Raw genomic sequence first — 27236 nt, 5'->3', positions numbered from 1 at the left:
TCAGGCTATTTCATGGGGATGTCACAATGGCAAGGGGCCTAGTATAAAAATTAGAAGATGGGGTAGGGCAGCAGAGGGAGTAGCAGCATCCAGAGCTGGGGCTTATCCAGCCCTAGGCCTCAGAGGACATCACCTTTGTCTTATGGAGACTAGTGGAGAGGGTTTCGGGCAGGACTTGGATCCTCTGGCCAGCTTCCAGAGTGTGTGGGCTACATCAGGCAAGTGCTGGTTTCTCCTCTTTATTTGGGACAGTTTGGAGCTAGGTGTGTCCAAGGAAGCTCCATTTTCCTGCGGCTGTGGGTCCCTTTGGCCTTTGGGGTGCTGGTTGGGGTGGCAGTAGGGCTGGGCAGAGCTTCCTAGAATCTAGTCTACTTTATAGCGGTCATAACCTTGAGAACCCCAGGCTGGTCAGCTTTGAGAGAGCCCCCGGGCAGGTGGAAAGGTGAAGCCTGTGAATGGACACAGACCCTCTCACTTCTTCCTGGGGCAGTGTCCATAATACCAGCATCCAGCCTGGACCTACCAGTACCCTGGTTCTGGCGACAGGATTCGGGGATGGGGGAGAGTGGTTCTGTCCTGTCTCCAGAGGGGGAGGGTCTCCCCGGCTTCCTTTGTCTGGATCTGGCCTCTGCCAGTGAGGGATAGCATTTTCCCTGGCACTGAGCGGACAGCTGAACAGAGCCTGCCAGAGGAGCAGTGAGCCCAGCTGGGCCGCTGTGGGGACACTTAGTGGGCTTAGCTTTCATCCACATCAGAGCCTGCCCGCCCCAAGATTACCCCTCATTCCACTGTGGCTGCAGCATCTCACTTGGTTTTGGCCTTCTTCTTGGATGGACATTGAGCAGAGAGCTTGGCTGGGGGCCAAGGGTGTTGACCCTCTCTTAGTGAGGGAGCCAACACCAGGAGGCACAAACCACAAGGCCTGGAGGAGAGTTTCTACAGGCCGGAGCCTGTATTCTCAATCTGGGACTTTGAGTTCAGACATGGAATCCTGGAGCCAAGAGCTTGGGGTCTGAGAATCTCCAGTGGGGATCCCAAGCCCAAGATCTCAAACCAGGAGCCTGGAGCCCCATTTAGGGGGCAGCTTGGAGACTGGGCCTCCGGCAAGCTCCTCTGGTGGTTGGGAGCAGCAGCGGGGTCAGGCCACGTCTTGCTGTGTGCATGTCCTGCTCACAGGAATTTGGTCTGTGCTCCTGCCGGTTTGGCTTGGGCACAGGGCCAGGCCCGGGCTGCTGGTGCTTTCTCTGGGGGACTCTTCTTCAGCGCCCAGGGTATGTGGGGGCAGGGTGCCTCAGCTGCTGACACTTCCCTTCGTCAGCCCTCTAGCTGTGCACCGCTTCCCTCAGAGCCCGTTGTGTGGTTTGGGGCCCTGTGGCCGCTAGGCCCAGCTTGTAGTCTGGCTTCTGCTGCTTCCTGGCCCCTCGTCCTCCAGCTGGTGCCCCCTCCCCAAGGCTCAGACCCAAGGAGACCTGCAGGTCCTGGGCCTTTGGGTAAGGTGCCCCGGAGGAGCCTTGGCTGCAGGGCTCTTCTGGCTGTGCCTCTGCAGCCAGCTCGCCCTGGGACCCGGCTGAGCATTGTCCTCTGTGCTGTAAGACAGGCACAAGCATGCCTGCCTTTGCGTCTGCCGGAAGTGTTGGGATCATCCTGTAGGATGGCCCAGGAGAGGGCCTAGCACATAGTATTTGCTCAGGAAATGTGGTTCACTGAGGAGAGTAATGGGTGGGAGAAGGCTTTTTCACTGGCCAGTTCTTCTGCGTGTGTGATTTCCATTCTTCATCTTACCGAGGAGCAGCACCGCGAGGAGACACACGTGGAGGTGTCCCTGCCAAGGCCTGGCTGGGACCTCTGATCCAGGATGACAGCTGGTGCTCCTGCCTGGGAGGGACCAGGGAGGGGCGGCTTCCCCTCTCTGATGGGGAGGATGGGTGGGCTGGGCTCCAGGGCAGGACCGGAGCCTTCTCTGGCTCTTGTCTCACCTGCTCTTCCTGCCTGGAAGGTCCCACAGAGACTGAACCTCCAGCTGCTCATGGAGGGCCGAAGAGAACCCTTTGCCCTTGAGCTGGTACCTGCCCATTCCCTTGTCCGGGGGACTCGAGAGACAAGGCTACTAGGCTGAAGCTGCCAGGGGTCGGGTGTGTATGTGTAGGGGTGCAAGTTCATCAAGATGGTGCCGGTTTCCCCCTGCCTTAGGGCCACCTCCTTCCCTAGATGGCAGGGCCAGGGGGCACGTGGCGAACACTCCTTGTTACCCTGCTCAAGTCTGCGAGTGGAAAAACGGGGCTAACGCCCACGTGGTCAGCAGCGGCCACATGTGGACAGCCAGAGGCACGAGCAAGTTCCCTTTGGTCAGTGGCAGCCACGAAGGCCCAGGCTTCAGAGGGGCCCTGGCTGGTGCCCTGGGGGCCGCCCGCCTGGTTTCAGCAATAAATAACATGAGGACCCAAAAACCAAACCAAAACAAAAAATACGACCAGTATCTTTTGGGGCGGGTGCGGGGGCTGTTTAAATTACCGGCCTTCGGCGGGCCGCGAGGTGGTCGCCGGCGGGCCGCCGCGGTCACCGGCACGTGTGCAGCTCCACCAGCCGCTGGCACTGGCGGCACTTGACGAAGCAGCACCAGTGGAACTTGCAGCTGCAGCGCTCGGCCAGCTCCACCTGCGCCGTGTGGAAGCCGCGGCCGCAGCACAGCAGCTCGCAGCCGTCGATGGCCTTGGACGTCTTGTTGCACGTGCGGCCCCGCGTGCCCAGCACGCCGCTGCGCATGTCCTGCTCGCAGAAGTCCGGGCTGGGCTCTAAATACACCAGGTCCTCGTCCGTGTGCGGCTTGAACTGCGCATTGCGCGGCACCAGCGCCCTGGAGGAGCCCACGCGGCGCGGCTCCACCTCGGTGGCGCCATCGAACTTCTCCTTCAGTGCGTGGCCCACCTGGCGGAAGGGCGGCACGGCTCGCCAGCACGTCTTTACCTCACAGGAGCCCGACACCCCGTGGCACTTGCACTCCACCCGCATGTGTGTCAGGATAGCCTGCAGGGGGGCGGGGAGGGGAGAGGGCCCATCAGGAGACGGCGGGCGGGGCGGGGGAGCGCTGAGGAGGGGCCGCTGGTCGGGGGGGGGGGGGGGATGCCACAGAATGGGAGCAAGATTGACTGTCCTGCATCTTCTGTGTTAAGCACCTGCTGTATACCGGCGTGGGCCAGTAAGCTGTGCTGGGGACCGTTGAAGACACTGTCCCTGTGCTTGGGGCACTTGGCGTTGATGGAGGAGAAGCGTTTCGGAGGGTAGTGTTATATGAGACAGGGAGTGGCGAGTGGCAGGATGGGGGAGAGCACGGCTGCGCTGAATCTGCGGAGGAACCGTGAAGAGGAGGGTGGAGAAGGCACGTGGTCTGTGCGCTGACACCAGGTTCGCACCCTAGCTCTGCTACTTAGGAAGGGTGTGTGCGTGTCGGGGGCACACCCTGCTCCGTGACACCCACTCACCCGGCTGCTTCCCCGCCCGCCACCCCCTAGCCCGCTGGCCCCCCCGGGAGCCCTGGTGCTGCTGGGAGCCTGAACGAGTGTTCCCGCGGGGCGCCTGGTGGCGGGGGAGAGTGTGCTGGGGGCCCTGCCGAGCCCGCCCCTGCCCTGGCGGTGATGGTGGCAGGGGACGTGCCACACTACCTTCCTGCCGGCCTCGTTGTTGTGGAGGTTCATGAGGGCGCGGCTGGACGAGGCCCCCTTGCTTCTCTCCCGCACGTCCACGAAGGACTGGGAGAAGGCCACGCCGTAGGCGATGTTGTCCGAGCATCCCGACCACTGGAAGCCTGTGGGGGGTGGGGGGCACCGTGGCCGCCGTGAGTGAGGGCAGGGCCCAGGCCCCCGGCCGCCACTCACGCCCTCCCCGCGTCCCACACTCACCCTGTGGGCTGACCCCGTGCACCGTCCGGTCACAGCCACACTTCTCCAGCTCCCCACTGCTGCACGCCCGCGTCACCGCAAAGGCCACACCTGCTGAAGAGATGGCGTACACGAAGGCCGCCTCCCGAGTCCCTGTGGGAGGCAGAGGGAGGGCAGGGCTGGGTCCCGGTGCTCCGCCCCGCACCCTCCTCTGTCGCGGGGACTGGTACAGGGGAGCCCCACGAGGCAGGCTCCCGGGGGCCAGGAGGTGCCCCGAGCCGCCGCCCTTGTCCTGCCCAGGCCAACCACCGGGAGCGCTTGCCGCAGCCCAGCGCCGCTTCTGCCCGCGAGCCGGCCCATGGGCTCCTCCCTGCAGCATCCCTGAGGTAAGTGCCACTGTGTCTCCATTTTGCAGACAGATTAGTCACTTCGTGGCTCACACAACACGTGGTTGAGCAGGCACGCGGTCCAGCTTCAGTGCTCTTACCACGGGGGACACTGTTCTCACAAGCTCTCCGGGACACGAGCGCTGTGCACGGCAGCGTCCAGGAGACAAGACAGGCTCGACAGGTGGACTTACCAAGGCCACAGAGCGACGGCGTGGCAGAGCCGTGACCGCCAGCTCCGCTCTGGCTTCCTCCAAAACCTCTGTTCTTTTTGTGCCCATTCCCCAACTGGCCCCTGGCGCTCTCAGGGGGCCCCCCCCTGCACTGTCATCCTGGCCCAGCCCTTTCTGCTGAGGCCGCGTTGCTTCCTGACACCTTCGGGGGGGTCCATCGTCATAGCAACGGCCCCTGCTGTTCACCATGACCGGTAGTGCCGGGAGCCCGTCCTCTGCCGCCGGGAGCCTTGTCTGTGTCCATTTCACAGATGGGGAAGTGCAGGTTTGCAGAGGGGAGGTGATTTGGTCCCAGGCCCCCAGCAAGGAAGTGATAACACCAGGACTCAAACACAGGTCCGTCCGCCTCTGCTGCTTGTTCTTCTCCCACCGCATGACTTCTTAGCAGTTCTATTTTGGTGCCTGCCGTCCTTCTCTGCCTGAATGGGTGTTTTTATCCTCCTAGGAACTGTGCCTCGGGGTGTAGCTGCTGTGGAGCCTCTTTCTCGGGCTGTGGGTGGTGGTGGGTGTGTGTGCGCGCATGTATGTGTGTGTGTGTGTGTGTATGCATGTGTGCGTGGCTGGCTGGGTGTGTGACCAGACAGGCCCTGCTCCTCTTCTAGGCCCTGTGAGGGCCTCTGTGTGCCCGTGACTGTCCTTCTGTCTCTTGCTGGAGTGTCTGTGTCCGCAGGAGTGGAGGGGGCAGGTTTTGGCCCCGTGGTTGGCAGTTACCACTGTGACACCCAGGCCTGTGCTCTTGGCTGCCCCTGGGAGCAGTTGCCGTGGTCAGAGGGAAACAATGACCTCCTCTGTGCCCGTGTCTGTGGACAGGCAGCAGAAGCCGAGCCCTGGGGTTGGGGGGCAGCTCGGGCCCCGATGGCTCAGGACGCCCTGTTCTATGTTCAGCCCTTGAGCTGGGGCTGTGGCCCCCCACCCACTCTCCACGGCCCACCCTCTGCCCTGGTTTGGCCATTTTGGGCCAGCATCAGGGGGCTTGGCTGGAGCCACAGGGGCCTCGACAGCCCGAGATGGAACCCTCTCCAAGTTAATCGAGGTTAATAGCAGGATCATGTTGGTTGGTTTTGTGCTGTGGCCGCCCAAAGAGGGACGACTTTAGTTTCTGGTATTTCTGGTATTTCCAGGCCTGAACCAGCATAAATCTTTGCCCCAAAGACTAAGGGGGAAGGGCAGGCAGGAGATAGGGACTGGAAGGGTGGCCCCAGCTCTTGGCCGAGTGTGGTCCTTACTTCCGTTTCTCCGGGCTTTCAGGCAGTCCCTGGTCCTCCCGATCCCTGGGCTCATCTCCTTCCCTGAGCGCTGGTAGCCCTGGTGTCCAGGGCTCCCTGTGAGTTTGCTCAGGGAGACCTCTGCCTCATTCTCCAGACCAACGTCCATCTACTGGGACTCCAGGTCCCCCTTGCCCTGGTCTCGGGAACAGGACACTATGGTTTTCTCTGCTTGGGAGGAGACCCGAAGGAAGAGATTCTGGAAGGAAAATATTAATAGCAAAGAGCAAGGTTTAGAGAGCGCTCACTCTGTGCTGGGCACTGCCTAAGCACTTTACATCATTTATAATACTCTTCACACCAACCCTATGGAGTAGAGACTTAATCCTCATTTTATAGACGAGGAAACTGAGGCACCGAGGGGTGAAGCAACTGGACCAACAGTACCCAGCCAAGAAGTCGTGGAGCCTGTATTTGAACTCAGGCAGCTTTCACCCTTGACATTGTCCTCCTCACGGAGCCCGGAGCCCCCAGGAATACACATGCAGTGGATCTCTTCCTACCTCCTGTGTGTGAAGCCAAGAAGGGCTTTCTTAGGCCTACCCTAAATCTCATGTGCTGTAGGCCACGTCCAGTCCCTTTTGTGGGCTCCTCCCTGGGGGATGCTGAGCAGTTGGCCTGGGCTCAGCACAGGAGGCCCCAGAAGGCCTGGAGAATGTGGCCACACCATCATGTCCCTAAGGCCCACGGCAGTGGCTCTGTCAGCCTTTTCCAAGTGGCTCTGGGTCCCAGCCCTTTGACTCCAGGGCTGCGGCCCACCCCCCCGGCTCCTCCCTTCTGCCTGGGTGCCCAGGCTGGAGCCTCGCTTACTAGGGGGGCACCTGGCAGAGACAGAAGGGGACAGCGGTGCTCCTGCAAGTGTAGCAGAGGGAGGCCCCGCGTGTCATGGAAGAGAGCTGCTCCCTGGTCGGGGGTTCGCCTGTTGCAGCTGCAGCAGGGAGACAGACCTGGCTTTGTGCTCCTGGGACACCGGAGCTGGGGGTAAGGCAGAGCTCTCTAAGGTACCAGCAGAGGCCCTGCCACCTTCCATAGAGCCCGTTGCCACATCCCACAGCCAGCTCCTTTCCTCCTCCCCTGGCTCCAATGTCTGTCCTCTGGGTCCCACCTCACGGCCATCTTTCCAAAGTGTGAAGGCGGCCTGGGGCTGGGAATTCAGAGTTGTCTTGTGGACCCAGTAGTAGCTACCCTTTCTGAGGGCCTACTAAGTGCCAGCACCTTCCCATAAGCTGTCCACGGCTCATGACAACTCAGCACCCAGGCTTTTGAGCTCTGCTCCGTGGAGGAAGGAGTGAGGCTCCGTGGCCTGTCTGGGCTCCCTCAGCTGGTCAGCAGCTAAGTGGGAACAGGAACTGAAGCTTGTCTGACTCAAGGCCCGTAACCTTCTGAGCACATCATGTGCGACGTCTCTCCCAGATGTTGGAAGGAAGGACATTTGAGCGGGAAGAAGTTTGGAGGAGAAGCTGTGGACGAGGAGTTGGGCTGGGAAAGAAGCCACGGGCATGGTGATCCCCTGGGCACCAGATGGATATCCCAGTGGAAGGGCCATTCAAGCACAACTCACTTGTTTCCAAAGCAGACCCAGCGGGAGTCCTAGCAGATGGGACAGGACAGGCACTGGTCTCTGAGAAAGACATTGTCCCCGTCCTCTCCTTTTCCATGCTCGCTGGCCTGCCCGCCCCGGGACTAGAATCAGGCTGCAGGTCTTATCTTCTAAGGGTCTTGCATGTTTGTCTGGCCTCTGCAGCCAGACTGGAAGCTCCCGGGGCCAGGCTGACCCCATACTTCTCCTTTGCCCCCCGGCGCCCAGCGCAGGGCTGTGCACAAAGCAGCCCTCGGAGACAGGGGCGAGTATCGGGAAAGCGTCTGCATGCTCAGCCAACAGGCCTGAGATACTTCTCGCTCTGCCGGTGTGTGATTTCAGTTTTCTTGTCCACAGAATGGGGCCAATAATACTGACCTCAAGAGGTGGCTATGGGAATCTAATGAGGTAAAATACAGAACGTGCTTAGTCTAGTCCCTGACACATAATGGGCACTGGAGACATATTTTGTGATTATTGTCGTGATTAATGACATTTTATTCATTTGCTAACAGATGTCATAGGGTGCTGACACTCTGAGGACCAGGTAGTTGACTGCATGTTTGCCTTTGGGCTGAAAGCTTCCTTAGGGCAGAGAAATGCCTTGCTTGCTCCCTCACCAAACATTTATCGATCACCTGTTGGGAGCCAGGCCCGATGCTACACACTAGGAATACTGAGGTGAATTTGTCCTCTAGGAACTCCCGGTGACAGAATGTCTCTGGGAACCCACCCCAGCCCACCAGGAACTAACCCGGACCCCAAAAGGCTGGCCTGGAGGTCACCCAGAAGGAAGGCCTGAGCTCACCCTCATGGGGCCCACCATGATGCCAGTATTGAGGGTCAAGGGGAGAGCAGAGGTTTTGGTAAGTCACAGCCTAGGACTGAAAAGCCTTCACGTCTTAAATCCAGTCTGATGTTACAGTCAGTAAGGCGTCTAGATGACGTTAGACACGCAGGGGGTGGGAAGGCGGGCCTGGGTTTGAATCCTCACTCTGCGCTGGCCAGTGCACCCCATCGCCTCTCAACCATGGCAGCCAGAGGCTGGAGGGTCTCAGGGCTCATCGAATCCCCTCTCTCGGGACAGGCCTCGGTCAAGGTCACAGAATGAGATGTGAAGAGGCAGGTGGAGGCACGGCATTGCCCACAGACGGAGGGGAGAGGGGAGGAGTTTGCACCGCCTTTCTCGCCGCTCCGTCATGCTCAGGCCAGCCCGCTCTGGCAGCCCAGTATGTCCTGCTCATGGCGACCTTGAAACTTTGCCAGGCTCTACAGGGCTTCACCCTTCCATCCTCAAATCCTTTTTATTCAGTCAACATGTATTTATCAGTTACCTACTATGTGTACCTGCTCTAGACGCTGTGACAAAGCAGTGACTAAAGTGTACAGAGGACATCCCACATCCGGTCCTTAACCGCTGCTCAGCCAAGAACTGCCACCTGCCCCATTCCTGGCTGCCCCAAATTTCTGCTAGATTTTCAGCCGAGAGCACACGGTTCGGCCCTCAGTCATACACTGTCCTCATTGGTGACCATTAGCTCACGTCCAGCTCACCTCAGTAGGGTGAGCTGGAGGCTGGGAGACCTCAGGCAATGTCAGCCTGGGGGGCCCTGGGGAGTCCACGAGCCCTTCAGAGGCACCATCTCTGCCTGGCGGGAATCCCAGGAAGCGGGTCCTGGGATTGTCCCCACTTTACGGGGAGGACGCTGAGGCTAGGAGAGGGCGTGGACCTTGTCTGACATCTCAGAGCCAAGAGTTGGCAGGTCCCGGAGCTGGCTGGGTGTGTCACCACCCTCCGCTTGCTGAACCTCCCTTCTTGGCGGTAAAGTGGGGGACATCACCACACATTCGGTTGTCCTGAGGGTGATCTGATGCCAGACAGCACACACGGGGCCGCCAACAAACGGGGTTCCTTTTCTTCTCCAAGGATGGCCCGACTCCTGGGCCTCCGCCATGTCTGAGGCCATGACCCCAGCCAGGCAGCTCATGAATGTGGGCACCAAACCAAGCTCACCCTTGCCATCACCCCAAAAGCTGGTGGCCTTGCTAAAGGCCAGCCCAGCCTAGCTGCTGCTCTTGTGACAGTCCCCAGTGACAGCAGCTGGCGAGGGGGGCTCTTCTTGGGTCAGGGTGGACCCTAAGTGCTTCCACACACCGTGTCACACAGTGACACCACTCCCCCAAGGTCACACCTGCCCATGCCCCCCCACCGCTGCCTCCTCAGCCCTGGACTTTCCGAGAGCAGCACCTGGTGATGTCCAAGTCCCTCTTGCTCAGTGGAGACAAATGAGGACTTTTCCCAGAGGACTTTCGCTAGGGAAGAACACGAGAAATGCAAGAGTGAGGAGATGGATGAGCGGGAAGAGCTCAGACCTCTCCTCCAGACACGCCTGACGTCTGCCTGGTGGGTGCGCGCCATGCTCGGCCCCAAGGGGGCCGGACGCTCCACCAAGCCACACAGACTTTAGTCCGGAGCAGGTTTCAGCCAAGCCTGGTAGGATTCTCAGTGTTTCCCCAAACTTGCTGAGCCAGGGGTGGGCCCTTCCTTTGTTCCTGCTGCACACACCAGTGAGGAAGGCACTTGCCCACGGGGTTCCCCACCGGCTTCGGGCCAGCACTGGCCCCATGCCTCCCCTTCTTTGCCCCTTGAGTCCTTGCCCCGACTTGCTGCCCCTGGATGACATCCACTGACTGTCTCCTCCATGCCAGGCTCTGCCATGTGCTAGGAAACAGGTAAACGAGACAACACCTTGCCATGGAAGGGTTCAAGGCTTAGGGATGGGAGAGCAGGGTAAGAGGACAGGCATTATAGTTTAGTCTAAAAGATGTAATGAGGGGCGCCTGGATGACTTAGTCGGTTAAGCGTCTGACTCTAGATTTCAGCTCAGGTCATGATTTTCAGGGTCGTGAGATGGACCCACATCAGGCTCCATACTAGGTGTGGAGTCTGCTTGAGATTCTCCCTCTCCCTCTGCCTCTGCCCCTCCCTGCCACCCCGCACACCTGCGCGCTCACTCCCCCTCTCAAAAATTAAAAATAAAAGGTGTAATGAAAGCTGTATGAACACAAATGGTTTAGACATGTGTGTGCGTGTGTGCGTGTGTGTGTGTGTGTGTATTAAGGGGGAGGGAGAGAGAGGGAAATTGATAAGGCAGATGGGTTAAAATGTAAACAGCTGGTGAATCTAGGTAAAGAGTATTATGGGAATTCCTCATAGGAAAAACCAAGCTCATACATACAGAGAACAGACTGGGGGTTGCTAAAGGTGGGGGTGAGGAGGTGGGCGAGATGGCTGAGGGGGGTCAAAAGGTACAAACTTCCAGTTACAAAATAAGTAGGTCATCAGGATGTAATGTATAGCATGGTAACTGGTTAATAATCCCATGTTGCATATGTGAAAGCTGCTAAGAGAGTAGATCTTAAAAATTCCCATCACAAGAAAAAAAATGTGTAACTGTGTGGTGATCATTTCGTAATATATACAAATGTGGAGTCATTATGGTGTAGGCTTGAAATGAATATAATGTTGTATGTCAATTATACCTCAATAACAAAAGAAAAGTAAATCTCTCACCTAGAGGTGAAACACATTTTTTTGTAACTTTCCTGTAAGTATGAAATTATATCAAAACCAGGAGAATCCCAGCATGAGCAAAGAGCTTCAGAGCCCAGAGGAAAAAGCAACCGCCCGCTTGTAGGAGCTGCGAAGATGCTGGAGGAGGGAAGCACTGAGCTGGCAGAGAAAGAGGGGTGAATGCTTGGGGTGGAGGCAACAGCATGTGCGAAGGCAGGGGGGCCGTGACAGGGCCCGGCACATGGAGCCACCTGTGCCCCTGAAACTCCAAACACCTATCGAATACGAGGGCCTTCCTGTGCTTAGTCTGCGGTTTGAGCCTAGTATTTGGGCCTCGTCGGACGGTGGCCCCAGGGCCCTGGCAGTGGCACCATCGTCGCGGGGAGATCCTCCATCGCCTGGCTACTCGCTGGGTCTCTGCTGCTTCCCTGGAGTGGCAGTATTCGGTAACGCCAAGCATGATGGTGCCTTCTTGGCCTCGGCCAGCTCCCCAGAGAATCGCTTCCAAATTTCGATCACAGTTGGTTTCCAACAACATCTAAACGGTTTGCCACAAGCCCAGCAGCCCTGGCTGTCCAGGACCACAGGTGCCAAGCAAAGGTTGGCCCAGGCAATGCCCTCCCGCTGCCTCGTGAGTCAAAGGGCCCTGTTGACGGTTTGCTCCAGAGTGTCAGTTTCAGGCTCAGGAAGTAGAAAAAGAGGCAGCTGGTTTACAGCACTTCCTCGAGGGCAGCAGCTTGACCCAGTGACCTCTCGAGGAGCCTTCCAGTTGCACAGAACGTTCTCTCTGCCCTGCCCACCTTCCTCTGGCTTAATGCCTTCTCATATTTCTCATCTCAGCGGAGGGCCTAACTTCTCAGGAAAGCGCTCTCTGAGCACCCAGCCCTGGCCAGGGGAGGAGTCTACCCTCGTGTTCCCAAGGCTCCCATGTGACCCCGCATCACGGCATTTTCTTATTATGGGTCAGAGCAGGACCCTGGAGCTGGGTTGCATGGGCTCCAGCCCCGGCTCTGCCACTTGCTGGTTCTGTGACCTCGGGCAAGTTACTGAGCCTCCATGTGCCTCAGTTTCTTCATTGGCAACATGGAAGCCTATCTCCAGGGCCAGAGGAGTCAGCATTTACTTAAAACAGGGTCTGGCCCCTAGTTTGGGCTATTCGTGGAGAAGCTCCTGCCCCTCCTGGGCTTGACTTTACTGCTCCCGGGAGGACAGAGGAGGGGTGCTGCTCTTGCGTGGTCTCAGAGCTGGGCATGGTGAGGCTGTCCACGTGGCTTGTCAAAGGTACAGACGAACGAGGTGGGCTCACCCAGGAGGCCAAGGGTTAAGGTCAAAGCAGCATGGGGCTGGGGGTCTGGAGCCCCAGGTTCACCCTCTGAGGAGCGCTGGGCCAATCTATCCTTTCCCCTGCCTGAGCCTCGGTTTCTTCCTCGGTAGAACGGGGATGGTAGCTTGGGGACCGAAGCGCTACGGACTAGCGAGTGCGGCACCCACAAGGAACAGCACGCGTCTGCTGGCCCTCCCGCCCCACCTGCAGCCTTATGCCCTGGCTCCAGCCGCGCTGGTTTAGCTTGCTCAGTGGCAGATAGCTCTGGCCACTCACAAGCACATGACCCCCTGCCAGGGAGATGCCCCCTGCCCCCACCCCCCCCACCTCCCGCGAGCCCCTCCCTCACCTTGTGTCACCACCTTGCCGAAGACGGGCAGGGAGTCGAGCGTGGAGCAGTTCCAGCGCCGGTTCCGGAACTGGTACTGGCACTCCTCAATGGCGAGCTGAGCGCCGCGGCGCACCGAGTCCATCACCTCCAGGTTCCGCTTGCACATCTGCACTTGCCTCTGGATCAGGCCCTTGAGCTTCTCGCACGTCTCCTCCTCTGAGATGCTCCCCACCGAGGACAGCTTGGCCAGGTACCTGGGGGGAAGGCGGTGGCGTGGAATGCGGTGTGGCGCTCCTTCCTCCTCTTTCCACTGTCAGGACCGGGCTGTGCTCAGCCCAGGTCTCCGGGGACCGACTCATCCCCCTGATGGGTCCTGGCGGTGACTTCTCTCTGGATCTGGTGACAGGCCCCCGTGCCTGGCTCTTGGGACCAGAGGGGCAAGTGCTGTCTTGCATAAGAAAGCCTCTGCCTCCACCAAAGCAGGCCAGGCACTGGGAGAGACAGTGACAGAGCCCCCACGGGACCCCGGCATGGCCCCTGGGCTCTGACCCTGTCAGGTCCCTCTGGCTGGGAGGCCGGGACCACTCCCCTGGTGTCTCTATGTCCCCGCCCCCAGGCAAGGACCCCGGGGACCTAAGCCCACCCCAAGCCACGGCCAGCCACATCCCTGGGTACCAGATAGAGGCCAGCATCAGGGCGGCAGCCGGGAGACTCAGTCAGCACATGGAAGGGGGCAGGGGAGGAAGCCTTCAAAAACATTGTGCCGTGCTCTTCCCTCGGCCCCTGGAGTTTTTACAGCCTGAAGATGGGGCAGCAATGCCGTTCCACCTCATAGGGTAATGATGAGGATACAAGCTGGGTAACTTACGTCCGAGGGCTCTGGGACCAGGCCTGCAGGGAGCGGGGGCTCTAAAGCGTCCATTTCAGGGGAGGACAGGAGAGAGCACGACTGTTCATTGAACACCCAGTATGTACCATGCACAGTGGCAGTCACTGCCGCATCCTCACCCCCAATCTATGAGGTGGTAATTATTATGCCCGTTTTATGGATTCCAACATGGAGGCTAAGAGGGTGACAGGGCCAAAGTGACACAGATAGCAAGTGCCAGAGCTGAGCTGCAAACCCCTTCAAGCAGGGTGGGCCTTCCTCCTGCCTGTCCTCCTCCATGGTGGGTTGAGGGGCCCGGGCAGGCTCTGCTGCATCTGAGGACAGACACTGTGCGATCTGGGCCAGGAGGTAAGGGAGCTGGAAGCAAGCTGCAAGGACGCTCAGCAGGATGGGAGCAGAGCTGGGGAAAGGCCCTGGTCAGGAAGAAGTGGTCCCTCTCGGGTGCCTGGGTGGCTCAGTCGTTAAGCGTCTGCCTTCGGCTCAGGTCATGGTCCCAGGGTCCTGGGATCGAGTCCCACAACGGGCTCCCTGCTCGGCGGGAAGCCTGCTTCTCCCTCTCCCACTCCCCCTGCTTGTGTTCCTGCTCTCGCTATCTCTCTCTCTGTCAAATAAATGAATAAAACCTTTAAAAAAAAAAAAAAAGAAGTGGTCCCTCTCAAGGGAAAGAGCTATGCATTAGCTGAACACCTACTAAGTGCCGGGTATGTCTCAGGTGAAGTGATCGGCTCAGGGTCACCTGGCTTGTAAGGGCAGATGTAGACTGAAGCCCAGGTCCGATAACCCCGCGACTCTGTTCTAACCACTGGCCCTCAGCCTGTCCCCCCTCTCCACTAGCATCCTTGGCCAGAGAGAGCAAGTTGCCCCTAACTTTATAGTGAACCAGCCTCCCTGCACACCACCCCCTCCACAGGGGCTTGGCCGGCAACCCTGCTCTGGGACGGCGGGAGCTTCCTAGAGCAGGGGCGTGAAGATGCTGTTGCATCCTATAAGGGAAGCTGCTCGAATTTCTTGTCCAAAGGGAGGTCAAAGGGGAAGGTCACCACTCTCCAGGACTCAGTTTTCTTATCTGTAATGTGGGGAGGTTACCACTGGTTCTGGCTAAGTCAAGGAACTATTGTCAGAGCAAAAGGGGTCCTGTGTGTAGAAAGATGGTCTGACCAGGGGTCTGAGGCAGTGGGGCAGGAACTGGCCATTTGTTTGCTGAATGAAATGAATGAATGGAGAGCAAAGAGAGAAGTACATAGAAAGCCCCACTAAAATACGGGACATTTAATGATGATGGTAATAAGCATAGCTCACTTTGATGGAACTTAGGACCAGGCTAAGCACTTTACTTACATTATTGCATTTATCCCCTCAGCAAGCCAACGGACTCCCATTTTATAGAGGAGGAAACTGAGGCACAGACAGATTAAGTAGCTTGCCTTGTGCACAAGGTCATCCAGCTGGTAGGAGGTGGAGCCAGGACTTGAACCTGGTTTTGCCTGACTTCTAGATGGGCGCTAAACCCAGCGTTGTTTTAAGCAGCTCAAGGACTAGACCTGACCCCAGTGGGCAGAAGCTGCTGGGAGCCGGGTTCGCTCAACCTAAGGATGCTGGTCAAGGTGCAGCCGATGGGCTGCCTGCTGGTCGCCAAGCTTTCCTCCCCTGGAGGTGTGTGAGCAGCAGGTGGATTCTGTTTGTCAGGCACGTGTGTTGGACCAGAGGGATGGTTCTCAAATCTGGCTGTGCATCGAAACTTTTGTGGGGTTTGCCGAAAGTGCAGGTGCCCGGGCCTCCCTCCAGGCGGGGCTGGGTGGGCATCTGGGCTTTTCACACATTCCCAGGAGCAGCTGGGAAGCCAGGCTGGCCCTGGACGGCACTTCAGGGGACGCTCTTGGCTAACCACCGGTGATGCCTCCTTCTACACCCAAGGGGGGTCTGATTCTGGGACCCACGTTCCTCCTCATGGCTGCATCAGCACCCGCAGCCCCGGTTGTGAGGCCTGAGTCTAGCTTTCTTTATCTAGAGGGGGAGATCATGGATCCTATCGCAGAGGGCTGCTGTGAGAAATTAAGGCGAACTGATGCGGCTGGTGCAGCCGGCTCTCAGCCGGGCACATCGCAGGTGTGACCCTGAGGACCCCTCCTTCCCTGGCAGCACAGGTGAGTAGGAGGTGGGTGGTCTTGGGCTGAGGCAGTTCAACCTTCCCTTCCTCTCCCCACGTTCCTCGCCTCCTGGGGGACCTCCCTGTCTTCTCTACCAGGTCCTGCCTAGGGGATACACAGTCACTGGTAGGGCTGTGTAGGGCCTGCGGAGCGCCTCGACCATCTCTGCTTCTTCTCTCGTTCTGGTCGCCTTGCCCCAGTTTGGGCTTCTTCCTGCCACTGCTGAGTACAGGATTAGCAATTTGCCACCTGCTGCCCCAGCCACCCAGGACTCTAGCCACAGCCCTGCCATCGATCAGGTTACCCCAGCAGGCCGGGCGGCCCCGGCTGCCGCTGCCAGCCAGCTCGTGCCCCCATCTTCTCAACCGGGGGCTGCCTGAGCCTTCCAGAGGGGAGAAGGGTGGGAGGATGGTTGAAGGACAGGGGGGTGCATCTGGAAGGGAAGAGGGCAGACTTGGCTCCTCAGCCCTGTCTGGGTGCTCCCCTTGCCTGGGCCAGCTGAGGAAAGGGGGTCCCCTAAGGAGCTAGTCCCACCTGGCGCTCTTGGCCTGCAGGGGGCGCCAAGAGCCCAGCGACTGGCCAGGGGCCAGGTCCACACTTGGGAGGCCGCGAGTGAGGGGACAAGGAGTTGGGCCTCAAGTTGGATCCTTTCTTGCTCAGACCCAGGCTTGGCCTCTTGGATAAGGGTGGGGGCCCCTATTCCCTGAATGACAGGGGGGGCACAGAGCTGGCCTGTCCCCATCTCAGCCCCTGTTCCCTCTGCGTCCTGCCAAGGGGCCAGGTCAGACTATATAGGCTCCTGCCTCCCGGTGAAGGGAGGTGTTCAAGGGCAGGGGTTCTCTGGGCAGGGGAAGCAGGCTGGGGAGGCCCGGCTGAGCCAACAGCCCACAGTGTGACCTTGGGCAAGTCCCTGCCGACTTAGAGCCTGTTCTCCTGGGGACAATAAACTGGCAAGTCTGTGCGGCCTTTCCCTCTGTCCGAGTGGTAGTCCTCCTTCTACAGACCGGGAGGGGGGTGTCCAGGCCTCAAAGGCCTCGGGGGGCCCCGGCCAGGCTGATAGATGGAGCCCCTACCGTTGAATGAGAAATGAAGTAGACCAGGGGAGCTGCCCACCCCTGTCTCCTAGGTCCAGACTCAGTGAGGGGAGGCAGCCTGAAATAACAGTAGTAGGGCTTTAGGGGTGAGCTGTGGGCTGCCATGGCAGTGAGTCACTGGGACGGCTTCCAGGAAGAAGCTGAGAACCCTCTTCCGCCGAGGAGCGTGCCTGCCCCCACGGCTGGCACCCTTGCCACCCCCCGGCCCCTGCCTTCATCTGGCTCCCCAGCTGTCCCCTTCCATGCCGCAGGAGGTGCAGCTTCAGCCCCCCCGATTCTCCCAGATCCCAGGATCTGGCCCGGGAAGGGCTGGCTGCTGGGGCCGGACATGCAGCTGGGAATGGGGCAGAAAGAGGTGGGGTCCCGGGCCCTTGCCCGCCCTGCCTGCCTGTTCGGGTATCTGGTCTGGGGGCCTGGCCTCATTTTACAGAGGAGCGAACTGAGGCCCAGAGAGGTGGAGTGCCTCGTCCAAAGTCTCATAGCCAGCGAGTGACCAGGAGCTCTGTCTCCCCTGTACCCCGGTTGTGGGTCTGCCCAGTCTGACAGCTGTGGGGGCTGATGCTACCTTCAGTGTCATGTCCAGCCGTGGCCTCCTCAGGGCCTGGCACAGGGCGAGGCCCACAGAAGGTGTTCGGTCAATGCCTGCAGCGTGATGGGGGGCTCTGTCCCCCGTGTCACCTCCTGGCAGAGTCCTCAGGGTAGGGAAGAGGGGGGCTGAGGGAGTACCATGGGGGCTGCCTCTGCCTACCAGCCTGCACAGGACATAGAGACGGTCAGGGGTCAGGCCCACCTGATCCTGGGGGCCTCAGGATCCCCTCCCTGCACCCTAAGGTGGCTCAGCCTTTTCCTCAGAGCCACGTGTTCCACTCGATGACCCTGGAGCTGGGCCGGGCTCGAATGTCGGCTGCACAAGCCATTTCTGGGGAGACAGAGAGCCTCCCGGGTGTGACCAGTGCTGGCCGTCGCTGGGCCGGGCTGGCCAGGCCTGCGGAGGGCCTCGACCATCTCTGCTTCTTCTCTCGTTCTGGTCGCCTTGCCCCAATTTGGGCTTCTTCCTGCCACTGCTGAGTACAGGATTAGCAATTTGCCACCTGCTGCCCCAGCCACCCAGGACTCTAGCCACAGCCCTGCCATCGATCAGGTTACCCCAGCAGGCCGGGCGGCCCCGGCTGCCGCTGCCAGCCAGCTCGTGCCCCCATCTTCTCAACCGGGGGCTGCAGGTCCTGCAGGCTCCTCCCAGGAGGCCCTCCCCGCCGGCCCGTGCCGCAGCCTGCAAGGCTGGAGGGCCCTGGCCCTGCCAGGGAGATCAGATCCTCTCGGCCACCTGCTGTTTTCATTAGAAACTAAAATTAGCTGGGCTTGTCCCAAGCTTTTCCAGGTTTGCTTGCTTTTTAAAAAAAATATACAAATTCCTAGAGGAAAATCCGCACCTCTCCAACTCCTCTCCGGCTCTTACTCTGAGCGTCCAGAGGAGAGGGGACGGGAAATAGCTGGAGCGTTTGGGAGGCCAAGCAGATCAGTGTCGTGGGTCTTGGCCTCGCGGGTGTCCAGGTGGGGGCTGGGACGCCAGCCCAGGCCTCTCTGCCCCCTCCCTCTGGCCTCCCTGCCTGCCCGGGCCACATTTAGAGCCTCCTCAGGAGTGGCAGTGCCTGGGACACCCGGGAGGAAGGAGGCCAAGCAGGCGGGAGGAGGAGCCGGAAGGAGCTGTAGTGCCTGCCCACCAGCGAGCTGCCTGGGGAGATAGGCCCAGCGAAGGCCCCAGACCCCACCCAGGAGCGCGTTCTCCCCGGCGGTGGCCAGTGCCTGCTTCCCCAGGGTGTCACCACACCCTTCAACCCTTCTCGGGCCTTTGGATGTTTCTGCACCCACGGTCTCCGAGTCCTGCTGCCCACTCCCCGACGTGGCCCCGTCCTGGAGACCTATCCTTCCGCACGGCCCACAGGGTAGTGCACTGTGCAAGAGAGATGGCAGACTGGGTCAGAATCCCGGCTCCGTGTTCCCAGAGGCAAGTTAGTGAGCATCTCTGAGCCTCAGGGTCTTCATCTGTAGAATGGGGAGAATAATAGGTCTCGCTTGCCTCAGGAGGCTTAAGTGGATTTAAATGTTCACACAGTAGACACTGCTCCCCTGTTGGCAACCTTATTATGTTATATTATCATGATGACCGTCATTAAGACATTTACCTTCATCTTCATCTTCATCACCACCACCTCCTCGAAGCCCCTTCCCAGGCCCTTGAGCCGGGCCCCCTGCCGGACCGCAGACCAGTCCTGCTCATTGGTCTTCTTTGGCTCGGCTCCCTCAGCTCCTGTAGACCTGGGTTCACCAGCCTGAGGGAAGGACACACTCCCACTGGGAACAGTGGGTCGCTTCGGCCTCCACCCCAACTGCAGAGCTTGGACGGAATCTCCAGACGGAGCCCGTGGAACTAGAGGGCGTGTGCCAGCGGCTCGGGCCCATCGGACGGACCCTCCAGGGACCAGGAGTCCGAGAGGTGGGACGGGGGATGGGGTGCTATTCGGGGATCAGAGGCTGGTGTGGCCGGGGGGCTTGGAAGCCCTTTGCGGGACGAGATTGACTGGACGGGAGGGACCTCACGTCCCCCGTCCTCTTCAGACAGCAGTCACATGCTTGAATACATCCTTGTTGCCGCCGTGCAGGCTTGGCAGGAGGGTGGCATCCTCTCCGTGTTAAGGATGACGTTCTGGGAGGCATGTGTTCAAGGCCACGTAGCCAGTCAGGTTGTTCCGGCTCCTGAGCCTGGGCTGGCGAATCAGGCTCCGGGGATGGCCCCGGGTACCCAGGGCCTGACGGTTTGGCAGTGACCATGATTTGAGGAAGGTGGCTTCTTCTTCCATTGCTGAGTCCTGCTGCAGTCCCAGGGTGTCCCTGGGCCATGGCGAAGGTGTCCACATGCTCTCAGGAGTGAGGGGTCCTCGGGAGGGAGGTGTCTCAGTGGCTGTGGGGCTGCCTGCAAGGCACATGGGCCTGTGGTCTCAGCAGCTTCTGCGGCCACGGAAGGAGTGGCTGCCACTGGCCTGAGACCCCCGGAGGGGCAGCCGGGGAGGAGGGGCCGGCCTCGGAGACACCGTGGCTGTGGGGTGCGTGGGGGCAGCCTCCCCTCCACCTTCTCCCCAGCCCAGGCAGAACTCTGGAGTCCTTGATGCTCAGCTCAGGTCCCAAGGACCTTTCCTCAGTTCAGGGGAATGACGGCCTTTTCTGGAGCCCAAGCCCCCACTCCTGTAGCTCAGGGCACTATTCCCCCTTCTCCCTGTCTCCCGGGATCCCTACCTTCCTTTCTCCCCATCCTCAGAAGCCTCAGCAACCCCATTTTAAAAATCTTTTCACTTCCAGTTTCCATTACTTCCCGTACCCCTGTGCCCCAGCTCCCCACATGTCATTCCTGAGGGCTCCATGCCCCCCCACTTCCTTCGTGGGAGCTCCTCTCCCATCTCATAGTATGTGTTTCTGGGGAGCAGGTGGTTGACTCAGGGCCAGGAAGTAGCCACTCAGACCTGAGCCTGGAGGGCCCCAGAGCTGCGCCGGAACGTAAGACCTTTCCTTCTCTCCGTGGGGCAGGTGTGATGGTGGGGGTGAGTGGGTGTCAAATTTAGGGCACTTCCTGACCTTGCCTTGCCCCCTCATTTGGCAGCAGAGAGCTTCTCCCTTGCAAAGACCCACCCAGCTCTTGTCCCCGGAGCCACTGAACCGTAGAACTGTCCTCCCTAGCTCGGCTGAGGGAGCCCGGGGTCGGGAGCTGGGAGGGGCGGCTGACACCCCAGCTGAGCTGTCCAGGGCGGCTGCTGGCTTCCTAGACTGCGGCTCATGCTCTGGTGGCTCCAGGTTTCTAGGGAGTTCCTTGGCTCTGGTGGATTCCTTCTGAAGGCCCCAGAAGAAGTTCTGGGAGAGCCTATGGTCAAACCCACACCCCTATCCCAACGAGGCAGCTAGGACAACTTTGGTTCCTTCCTTGCTCCATTGCTCCAAACCTCCCACAGAGGATGACTGGCGAGGGTGTGGGGCTGCAGGGAAAGTTCTGGGAGGATAGTCAGGAGACCTGGGCTGGAGTTCCCACCTCTACCACGAATGTGCTGTGTGACCCCATGTGCCTAGCACAGTGCCTGGGGGGGTGGGTCGGGTCTCCACAGGCGAGCATTTGACAGGGTTGAATGGGGCTTTACCAGGCATGCCCCTGCTTAGAGTTTCAATGTCGCTGGAAGGGGTTGAACGGACAATCTCCGGGGACCCTCTGAACTCTGATGGCTGTGACTTGGTCCTCTGTTCCTGGGGTGCCAGGACTCCTGGGCCTCCCTGACACAAGAGGGGTACCGTGGTGTCGCCAGCCCTCGGGGAAGAGTCCCTGGAACCCAACCCTGCCATGATAGGTCCTGTGTGCGAACCGAGGGAGAAAGAGGGTCCGAAAGGACCATCCAGGGGTCACCGCAGGAAGAGGCCCCTGGTGTTTCACTGGAAATTTCCCGCTGCTTCTAATGGGCCTCTCCAAAGTTCCTTTGTGAGCTGTGAGCGGCTGGCTGTTGGGAGGCTCCTTCCCGCTCTGAACCACATCCCTCCCTCCTCCTACCCACCTTCCTCCCCTCTCTGCTCAGACCAGGTCCCCTCCGCGGCGGCGGGGTTCATGACTTGGTCAGGGGAACTTTTAGAACGTAGTTTGGTTTCAAGTTTGCCAGGAGATGGGGGAGGTGGAGAGGGGTTTGGATGGGGAAAGGGGGAGCCGGTGGGGTCATGGCAGGGAGCGAGCCTTCTCCTGGGTTTGGCTGAATCACAGAAGACGCAGTTCGGGCCTCAGAGATAAAAGCTGGCAACTTGTGTGGACATCTGGACCGCAACCGTGGGGTCCCGGCTTCGCCTTCCAGCTGAGCTTGCTGAGCAAACGGGCGGCGGCCCCGCCGAGCTCCTCTGCAGTGGGGGTGACCCGAGGGGCCAATGGCGGGCAGCTGTCACCCCCTTCCGTGGCTCCCCGGCCAACCCTGTGCCCCGTTGGCTAAGGCCAAGCCCTTCTTCCCAGAGGGAGGAACAAGAAAAGAGGCTTGGCGTAAATGCTCAGCTTTGCAAATGCACCCACAGGACCCGAGTTGGGCGAGTTTCAACAGGTTTGGGGAACACAGTCTTGTCAGATGCTTGCAGAGTTGCTCAGTTGCTAATCCAGGGCTGAGGGAAGACAGTCAAGCCATAGCAGACAGCTGGGTGGTTACCGACGCTTGAGTAAACCCCTCAGGCAGAGCCTGGTCTCGGGGCCCTGCCGTGGAGGGGGAGGGGGAGGGGGAGAAAGAGCTTAGCCAGGCCCCAGGGGGTGCGCCCTGGCAGGGGACCCCGGGTCTCCACAGCAGCAGCCCATCCCGACACCCACTTTGGCCCCTCTTAGCACCACCTGAGACCCAGGGCGGTAGAGGGGAGCTTCCCTTCTCCCCGAGGTCTCTAAGATAGGGCACCCTTTGACAAAAACTTAAAACCCTCTGGAGTGAACCAGCCCTTCCTTCCTTTCTCCGTCAGATACTGGCTGAGCACCTACGACCTGTCAGACCCGTGCCAGCAACTGGGAGATGTTGAGAGCCGTCTGTGCCACGGCCTTGGCCTTCAGGTGTTTACAACCTCGTGGAAGTACGAGCCACACTGCGGGACCGTGGTTATATATAATACGAAACAGTGCTGTAGGCAGGGCATAAAAACCAGGAGATCGGGACATGTGGGAGCAAGTCAAGCTCAAGTCCTGCTTCTGATTTGCAGAATGGCCTTGGGGAGGTCACTGCACCTCTGGGTCTCTGAAGTGGGGCTGCCAAGAATACAGACCCCTTCCTCCAAAAGTGGGAAGGGAGAGGTTATGTGGTTCTAATAGGGTCATGGGTGGGAAAGTGCTTTGTGAACCACTGACTCTCAACGAAGGGTGATCTTTCCCCACAAGGGACATTTGGCTATGTCTAGAGCACCTGGGCGGGCTCCTGGCATCTAACAGGTAGAGGCCAGGGGTGCTGCGGAATGTTCTGCAATGCACAGGACAGGCCCAAAATACCAATGGAGTGATTTAGGAGATTCTGGTGTAAACTATAAAGGGCTACGGACGTGTTAGTGATTGATCCAATGCCCAGAGCCAGGGGAGGAGCTCCAAAGAGTGGGTTTACTATTTAGAAGAGAGGGAGGGATCCATTGTAGCTGGGGGTTGGGGGACACTTCCTGGGGGAGATGGGCCACACCTTTACCTGCGGGGCCGGGCACTGCACATCTGGGCTGGCTCTGCCCACACCTGGCCCAGCGAGTTGCACCCAGAGCTCCAGGCCTCACTCGGCCCACGGTCAAGAGATTCACTCCCTCCACCCCCCTTGCTGGGCACGTAGGCACACGGGAGCTTGGACCGGAGACACACACCTGCACGGAGGCAGATCCAGCGAGGGTGAGATGCCGCCGCCCCCAGCCGCCCTGAAGGGCGCTCCCAGACACAACTCTCTGGCCACCAGGATTTGCTCGGCTGGATCCCTGGCTGTGTGAGGCTCGGGCGGGGCCCCGGTTGAAGAGCAGGGAGGTGGCCTGTGTAAGCGTACAGGATCCCCACAGAACGGTTTGGGGTACACAGGGCTTGGGAGCAGTGGCCTGAAGGCCCGTTCTCTCTGTCATCCTTACAAACGAGGACACGACTCCCCCATTGCAGTGACAGTGATCCTCAGCTTCCCATTTCCGTCGGCGTGCCTGGCATGGTGCTCAGCATGCTCTACGCATGGGCTCACGCTTGCCTCACAACTGCCCAGAGGTGGGCGCCACTTACACAGAGGAGGACCCTGAGGCTCAGAGAAGTTAAGGAACCTGTCCATGGTCACTCAGTCGGTCAGTGGCAGACCTGGGATGGAACTGCGGGCTGTCCTGGAGATGCGGTTCTTAGGCACTCCGCTGGACTAGCTCCGAGTGCAGAACAGTCTCCTCACCCTCACCCAGGGGGCCTCTGCTGGGACCCCTGCTCAGTGCTCCACTGCCTTCCTTCAGGAAATCCACGAGCATGGAACCTTAGCTGATCTAGTCCCTGACTCTCCCTGGTACTTCCATTTGGAGTCCAGAGCAATGTGCTGAGGGCTGGGGCCCAGGGGGCAGGAGAGGCTCACCCAGAGCCGGCCAGCCTGGGGGCAGAGCGGGGACTGGAACCCCGGCCTCTCAACTCCCAGCACAACCTGTGTTGGAGGGAACGTTCAAGGCCATTTCTGAGCCCATCTGTGGCCGAGCCGGGCCTTCCACTGATGGACTGTTTTCATCCCTCCATCCCTCCGTCGATGGTGGGGGCTGCCACAAGCTGTCAGCTCGCCCGGGGTGCCAGACACAAGTCTCATCAACAGCTTCCAGCTTCTCTGGGCTTGCCCAGGCCTCAGGCTGTGGAGCCCTCCCAGCTCCAGCCTCCGTCCTGCCCAACAGCTGCACGCGGCGGGACACCTGGCCTCCCCGCCAGGCCACCCGCCCTTCTGAGACAACAGACAGCCCCGTCTCCTGCAACCGGCCGGCCAGCCGACCCTGGCCAGAAGCCTAACTGCAGGTACTGGGACGGGAACGGACACCCAGGCCCGGCCCCTCTGAGAACACTGCCCGCCATCCTCTTGGGGCCAGATGTCCATGTGACTCACACGGGAAAAGATAGTGCCAGCCACCATGCCTGGGTGGACATCCGCCTGCCCAGAGCTTTTCCGTCTAGAGGCAGCTTTTGGGTCAGGTGCCCCTGTCATTTACTAGCTAGGTGACTTTGGGCAATGACCTCTGTGACCCCCCATCTTCCCAACTGTGGAATGGGATTCAGATGTTGTCAGGATTTAGAGAGAACAGCGAGAGCTATTATAATGCTTACTATTACTGTCCTGATTCTGCCACCTTCAGGCCAAGTCCCCTCTGTGACTGCCCCTACTCACACCGAACCCTTCCTCTGACGGCGGGAGCATGCACACCGTCCCACCCACCCGTGGCTTTGCTTTTATTCTGTCTTTCCAGACCCCAAGGTCCTTGGCGGCCAGGCTGTGATGCTTAGTTCCCTCCGAGCTGGCTCAGTCCCTGTCCCAGGGATGGAGGTTGCTAAAAACAAGGCAAATGACCCAGTCTTGGAATGTGCCCAGAGATCTCTTCTCCATCACTGCCTCTCTGGTTTGGTAGGGGTCCCAGGAAGCCCCTATTCTTCCCGTCTCGGGCCGCGCAGAGACCCTTGGCTCGGAGCCCGGGGTGGAGCAGGAGTGAGCTGGGTCATCCAGAGATCTGCTTCGTGGCAACCTGAACCATCACTACTGCAGAGAACAGGTTTGCCAACCTCTCTTCTCCCTCCGGGCCACCCCTCCTCACCCCGCCCCCCTCGACGCAAGCACAAGAACTGAGCTGTTGGAATTCCCCAAGGCTTGCGTGACCCAGACCCAAAGCTGGGGCTGCCTCCCCGGCTGGGATTTCGGGCTTAGACGTGGCTGAGGGTGGGTGGTGACGCCACCTGGGCCACACCTGCTCAACTTGGGGACGGCTTCAGGGAAAGGGGTACGTCACTGCCCAGGAATCAGCACCTGGGTTCAGTTCTCTGCTCTGAGTTTGGGCCAGTAGCTTCCCCTCCTGGGGCCTCAGTTTCCTCATCTGTAAAAGGAGCTCAAACACCAGATGCCCTTGAAGGACGTTTCACTGTGGATATTGCTCTCTTCCCTGAAGACCTGGGTCGGACTCTGGAACTGCCACTTCTTTCTCTGCCTTTTCGTAGCCCATGGCCCTGGGTGGGTCACACCTCGTCCTTGTTCTTCCTGACACTCACACCTACTTTGGAGACCCTGGCTCTGAACTCCTGCTTTCAAGGGTCAGCTCCAGGGACCCCAGGCCCCCCCCCCCCGATCCAAAGCAGCTCCCCTCCTCAGCTCGGTGACCTTGTCCTCGCTCAGGAGGATGGCCTGTGGGGGTCGTGGGAGGGGGTGGTGGTGCCCTGGTTTCTGCACACTTTGCCACTGCCCCTGAAGTGTTAATCAAATTAAGCCTCCAAGAAAAACAAAAGCTCTGCAGCCACTTCGGGCTGCCTTGGAGTCGCTCACTCTCCCAACAGCTGGGAGAATTCCACATCACCTCGGTCCCCCAAGCCCTGGGTGGCTCTGACCCCAACGAACACACTCCTTCCAGCCTGCAGGGCCCCGGTTGGCCGCAATGACCTCATAGCAACAGCCATTGGACACTCGGGGCAATTTCATGGGAGATATTTGTTCTTTCGTCTTGATGCAGAGAGAATTTTTTCCTCTCCCGCTGTCTCCATGGAAACCCCAGCTACACTGTTGGCTATCCCCCTTCCCACCTCATGCTTTTCAGATCAATATTGGAGCTTGGCTCCCCACTGGCTGCCCACAGTGGATGGGGGCAGAGCTCTGGGCAGAAGGGATTGGGGCCAGGGTTAAGCCTGGGGCCTGGGGAACCGTCCCTGACCGGGGGATGAAGAAGGACTCTAGAGTCTTCTTGTTTCCCTGTTCATCCCCTCACCAAAGCTCATCCCTTTAGAATCCCCCTCCCTCCACCTAAGACTCCCCCCCGGCCCCCACTCAGTGAACCTTCTGTCCCTTCCCAGGGAGTCCCCTGAGCCAGGCCCTGCAAAGGAGAAGCAGACAGGTCACCAGTGGTCACCACCCCTCTCTCCTTAGGTGAGACACAGGGAGGTGGTGGGCTGTTGTCCTCTTCAAGGGCTGGAAGGAGTTTCTTCCCGCCCCAGGGAGAACAAGGCCGGCCAGCGCCCGGCCGCGGGCTCTCCGAGGCCGGGTGTCCTGGTCCCTTCCCTCCTTCTATCCCTGGCTCCCGCCCCCCAAGCAGAAACAGGTCCCTGCACGCCTCCAGCCCAGCCCGCAGCGAGGCGCAGCGAGGCGCGGGGAGCTCGCTCCTGGACTTCTCCGGATTAACCTGCTGTTACGACCCCGAGTCCTTCCCGGTAATGGGCTTCCTCCGCGACCTGTCAGCCGAGCCTGGGCTGCGCCCCGAGCGGCGCACCCCACCCCGGCCGCCGCCCCGCGCTCGCACCCCTTGCACTCTCGGGCGCCCCAGGCCGCCTATGGGTGCGGACGCCGCCGCCACCCCGGACGCCTCCGGGCTGGGAGCCGCACCCGGACAGGAGGGGTGCCCAGGGGGAGGCCCGGGCCGTGGCGGCGGCAGCGGAGAGGGCGAGCGAGCCTCGCGCCCCGCGGCCGAGACACCTGCCGGGCGCCCCCGCGCCCGCTGCCCCGCGCCGCCTGGCACCGGCCGCTGCCCCCGGGGCCTGCCCCGCCCCGCCCCGCCCGGCCCCGCCGGGTCCCGGCCCGACTTACAGCCAGTTGCTCGCGGCGGCCGAGAAGACAGCGAAGACCAGGAGGCGCAGCGAACGCAGGCACGAGCGGGGACTCATGGTGCCGCCGCGGGCGCCCGGCCCCGGGCAGCGGCTGCGGCCGCGGGGGGCCTCCCGTCGGGGCGGCAGGTGGGCGCCCCGCGCGCGGGCTGGGGCGCGGCGCCGGGCGCGGGCCGGGGCGCGCGCGGCGGGGCTCTGCCTCCGTGCCTGCCGTCAGCCCTGCCCGCTGCTGCGCCCGC

General features: G+C 60.2%; 1 protein-coding gene and 2 long non-coding RNA genes across 4 annotated transcripts; 2 read left to right on the top strand and 1 right to left on the bottom strand.

Annotated features, from left to right (window-relative positions):
• On the bottom strand, positions 1 to 27236 carry WNT4 (Wnt family member 4). The gene is made up of 5 exons (XM_045898494.3): positions 26981 to 27236; positions 12586 to 12821; positions 3897 to 4028; positions 3660 to 3802; positions 1 to 3024 (listed from the first exon to the last, which is right to left on the bottom strand). Exons 1-5 carry the CDS (start codon positions 27055 to 27057, stop codon positions 2557 to 2559), a joined length of 1056 nt encoding a protein of 351 aa, XP_045754450.1. The 5' UTR covers positions 27058 to 27236; the 3' UTR covers positions 1 to 2556.
• LOC135364220 (uncharacterized) lies at positions 4039 to 22400 on the top strand. 2 transcript variants are annotated; one of them, XR_010411072.1, is made up of 4 exons: positions 4039 to 4261; positions 15465 to 15600; positions 19003 to 19191; positions 22209 to 22400. It is a non-coding gene; the product is annotated as an uncharacterized LOC135364220 (long non-coding RNA). The 2 variants fall into 2 exon arrangements; XR_010411071.1 differs by lacking the exon at positions 4039 to 4261 and having other exon boundaries at positions 14806 to 15600.
• LOC135364221 (uncharacterized) lies at positions 22883 to 26967 on the top strand. The gene is made up of 3 exons (XR_010411073.1): positions 22883 to 24225; positions 24672 to 24971; positions 26254 to 26967. It is a non-coding gene; the product is annotated as an uncharacterized LOC135364221 (long non-coding RNA).

Source organism: Mirounga angustirostris, unplaced genomic scaffold (genome assembly GCF_029215605.1).
Source record: "Mirounga angustirostris isolate CCGP_5_RB_7025 unplaced genomic scaffold, mMirAng1.0.hap1 SCAF_4, whole genome shotgun sequence".
NCBI lineage: Eukaryota > Metazoa > Chordata > Mammalia > Carnivora > Phocidae > Mirounga > Mirounga angustirostris.
The sequence above is the reverse complement of the archived record's forward strand: the minus strand, read 5'-3'. Positions and strand labels throughout refer to the sequence as shown.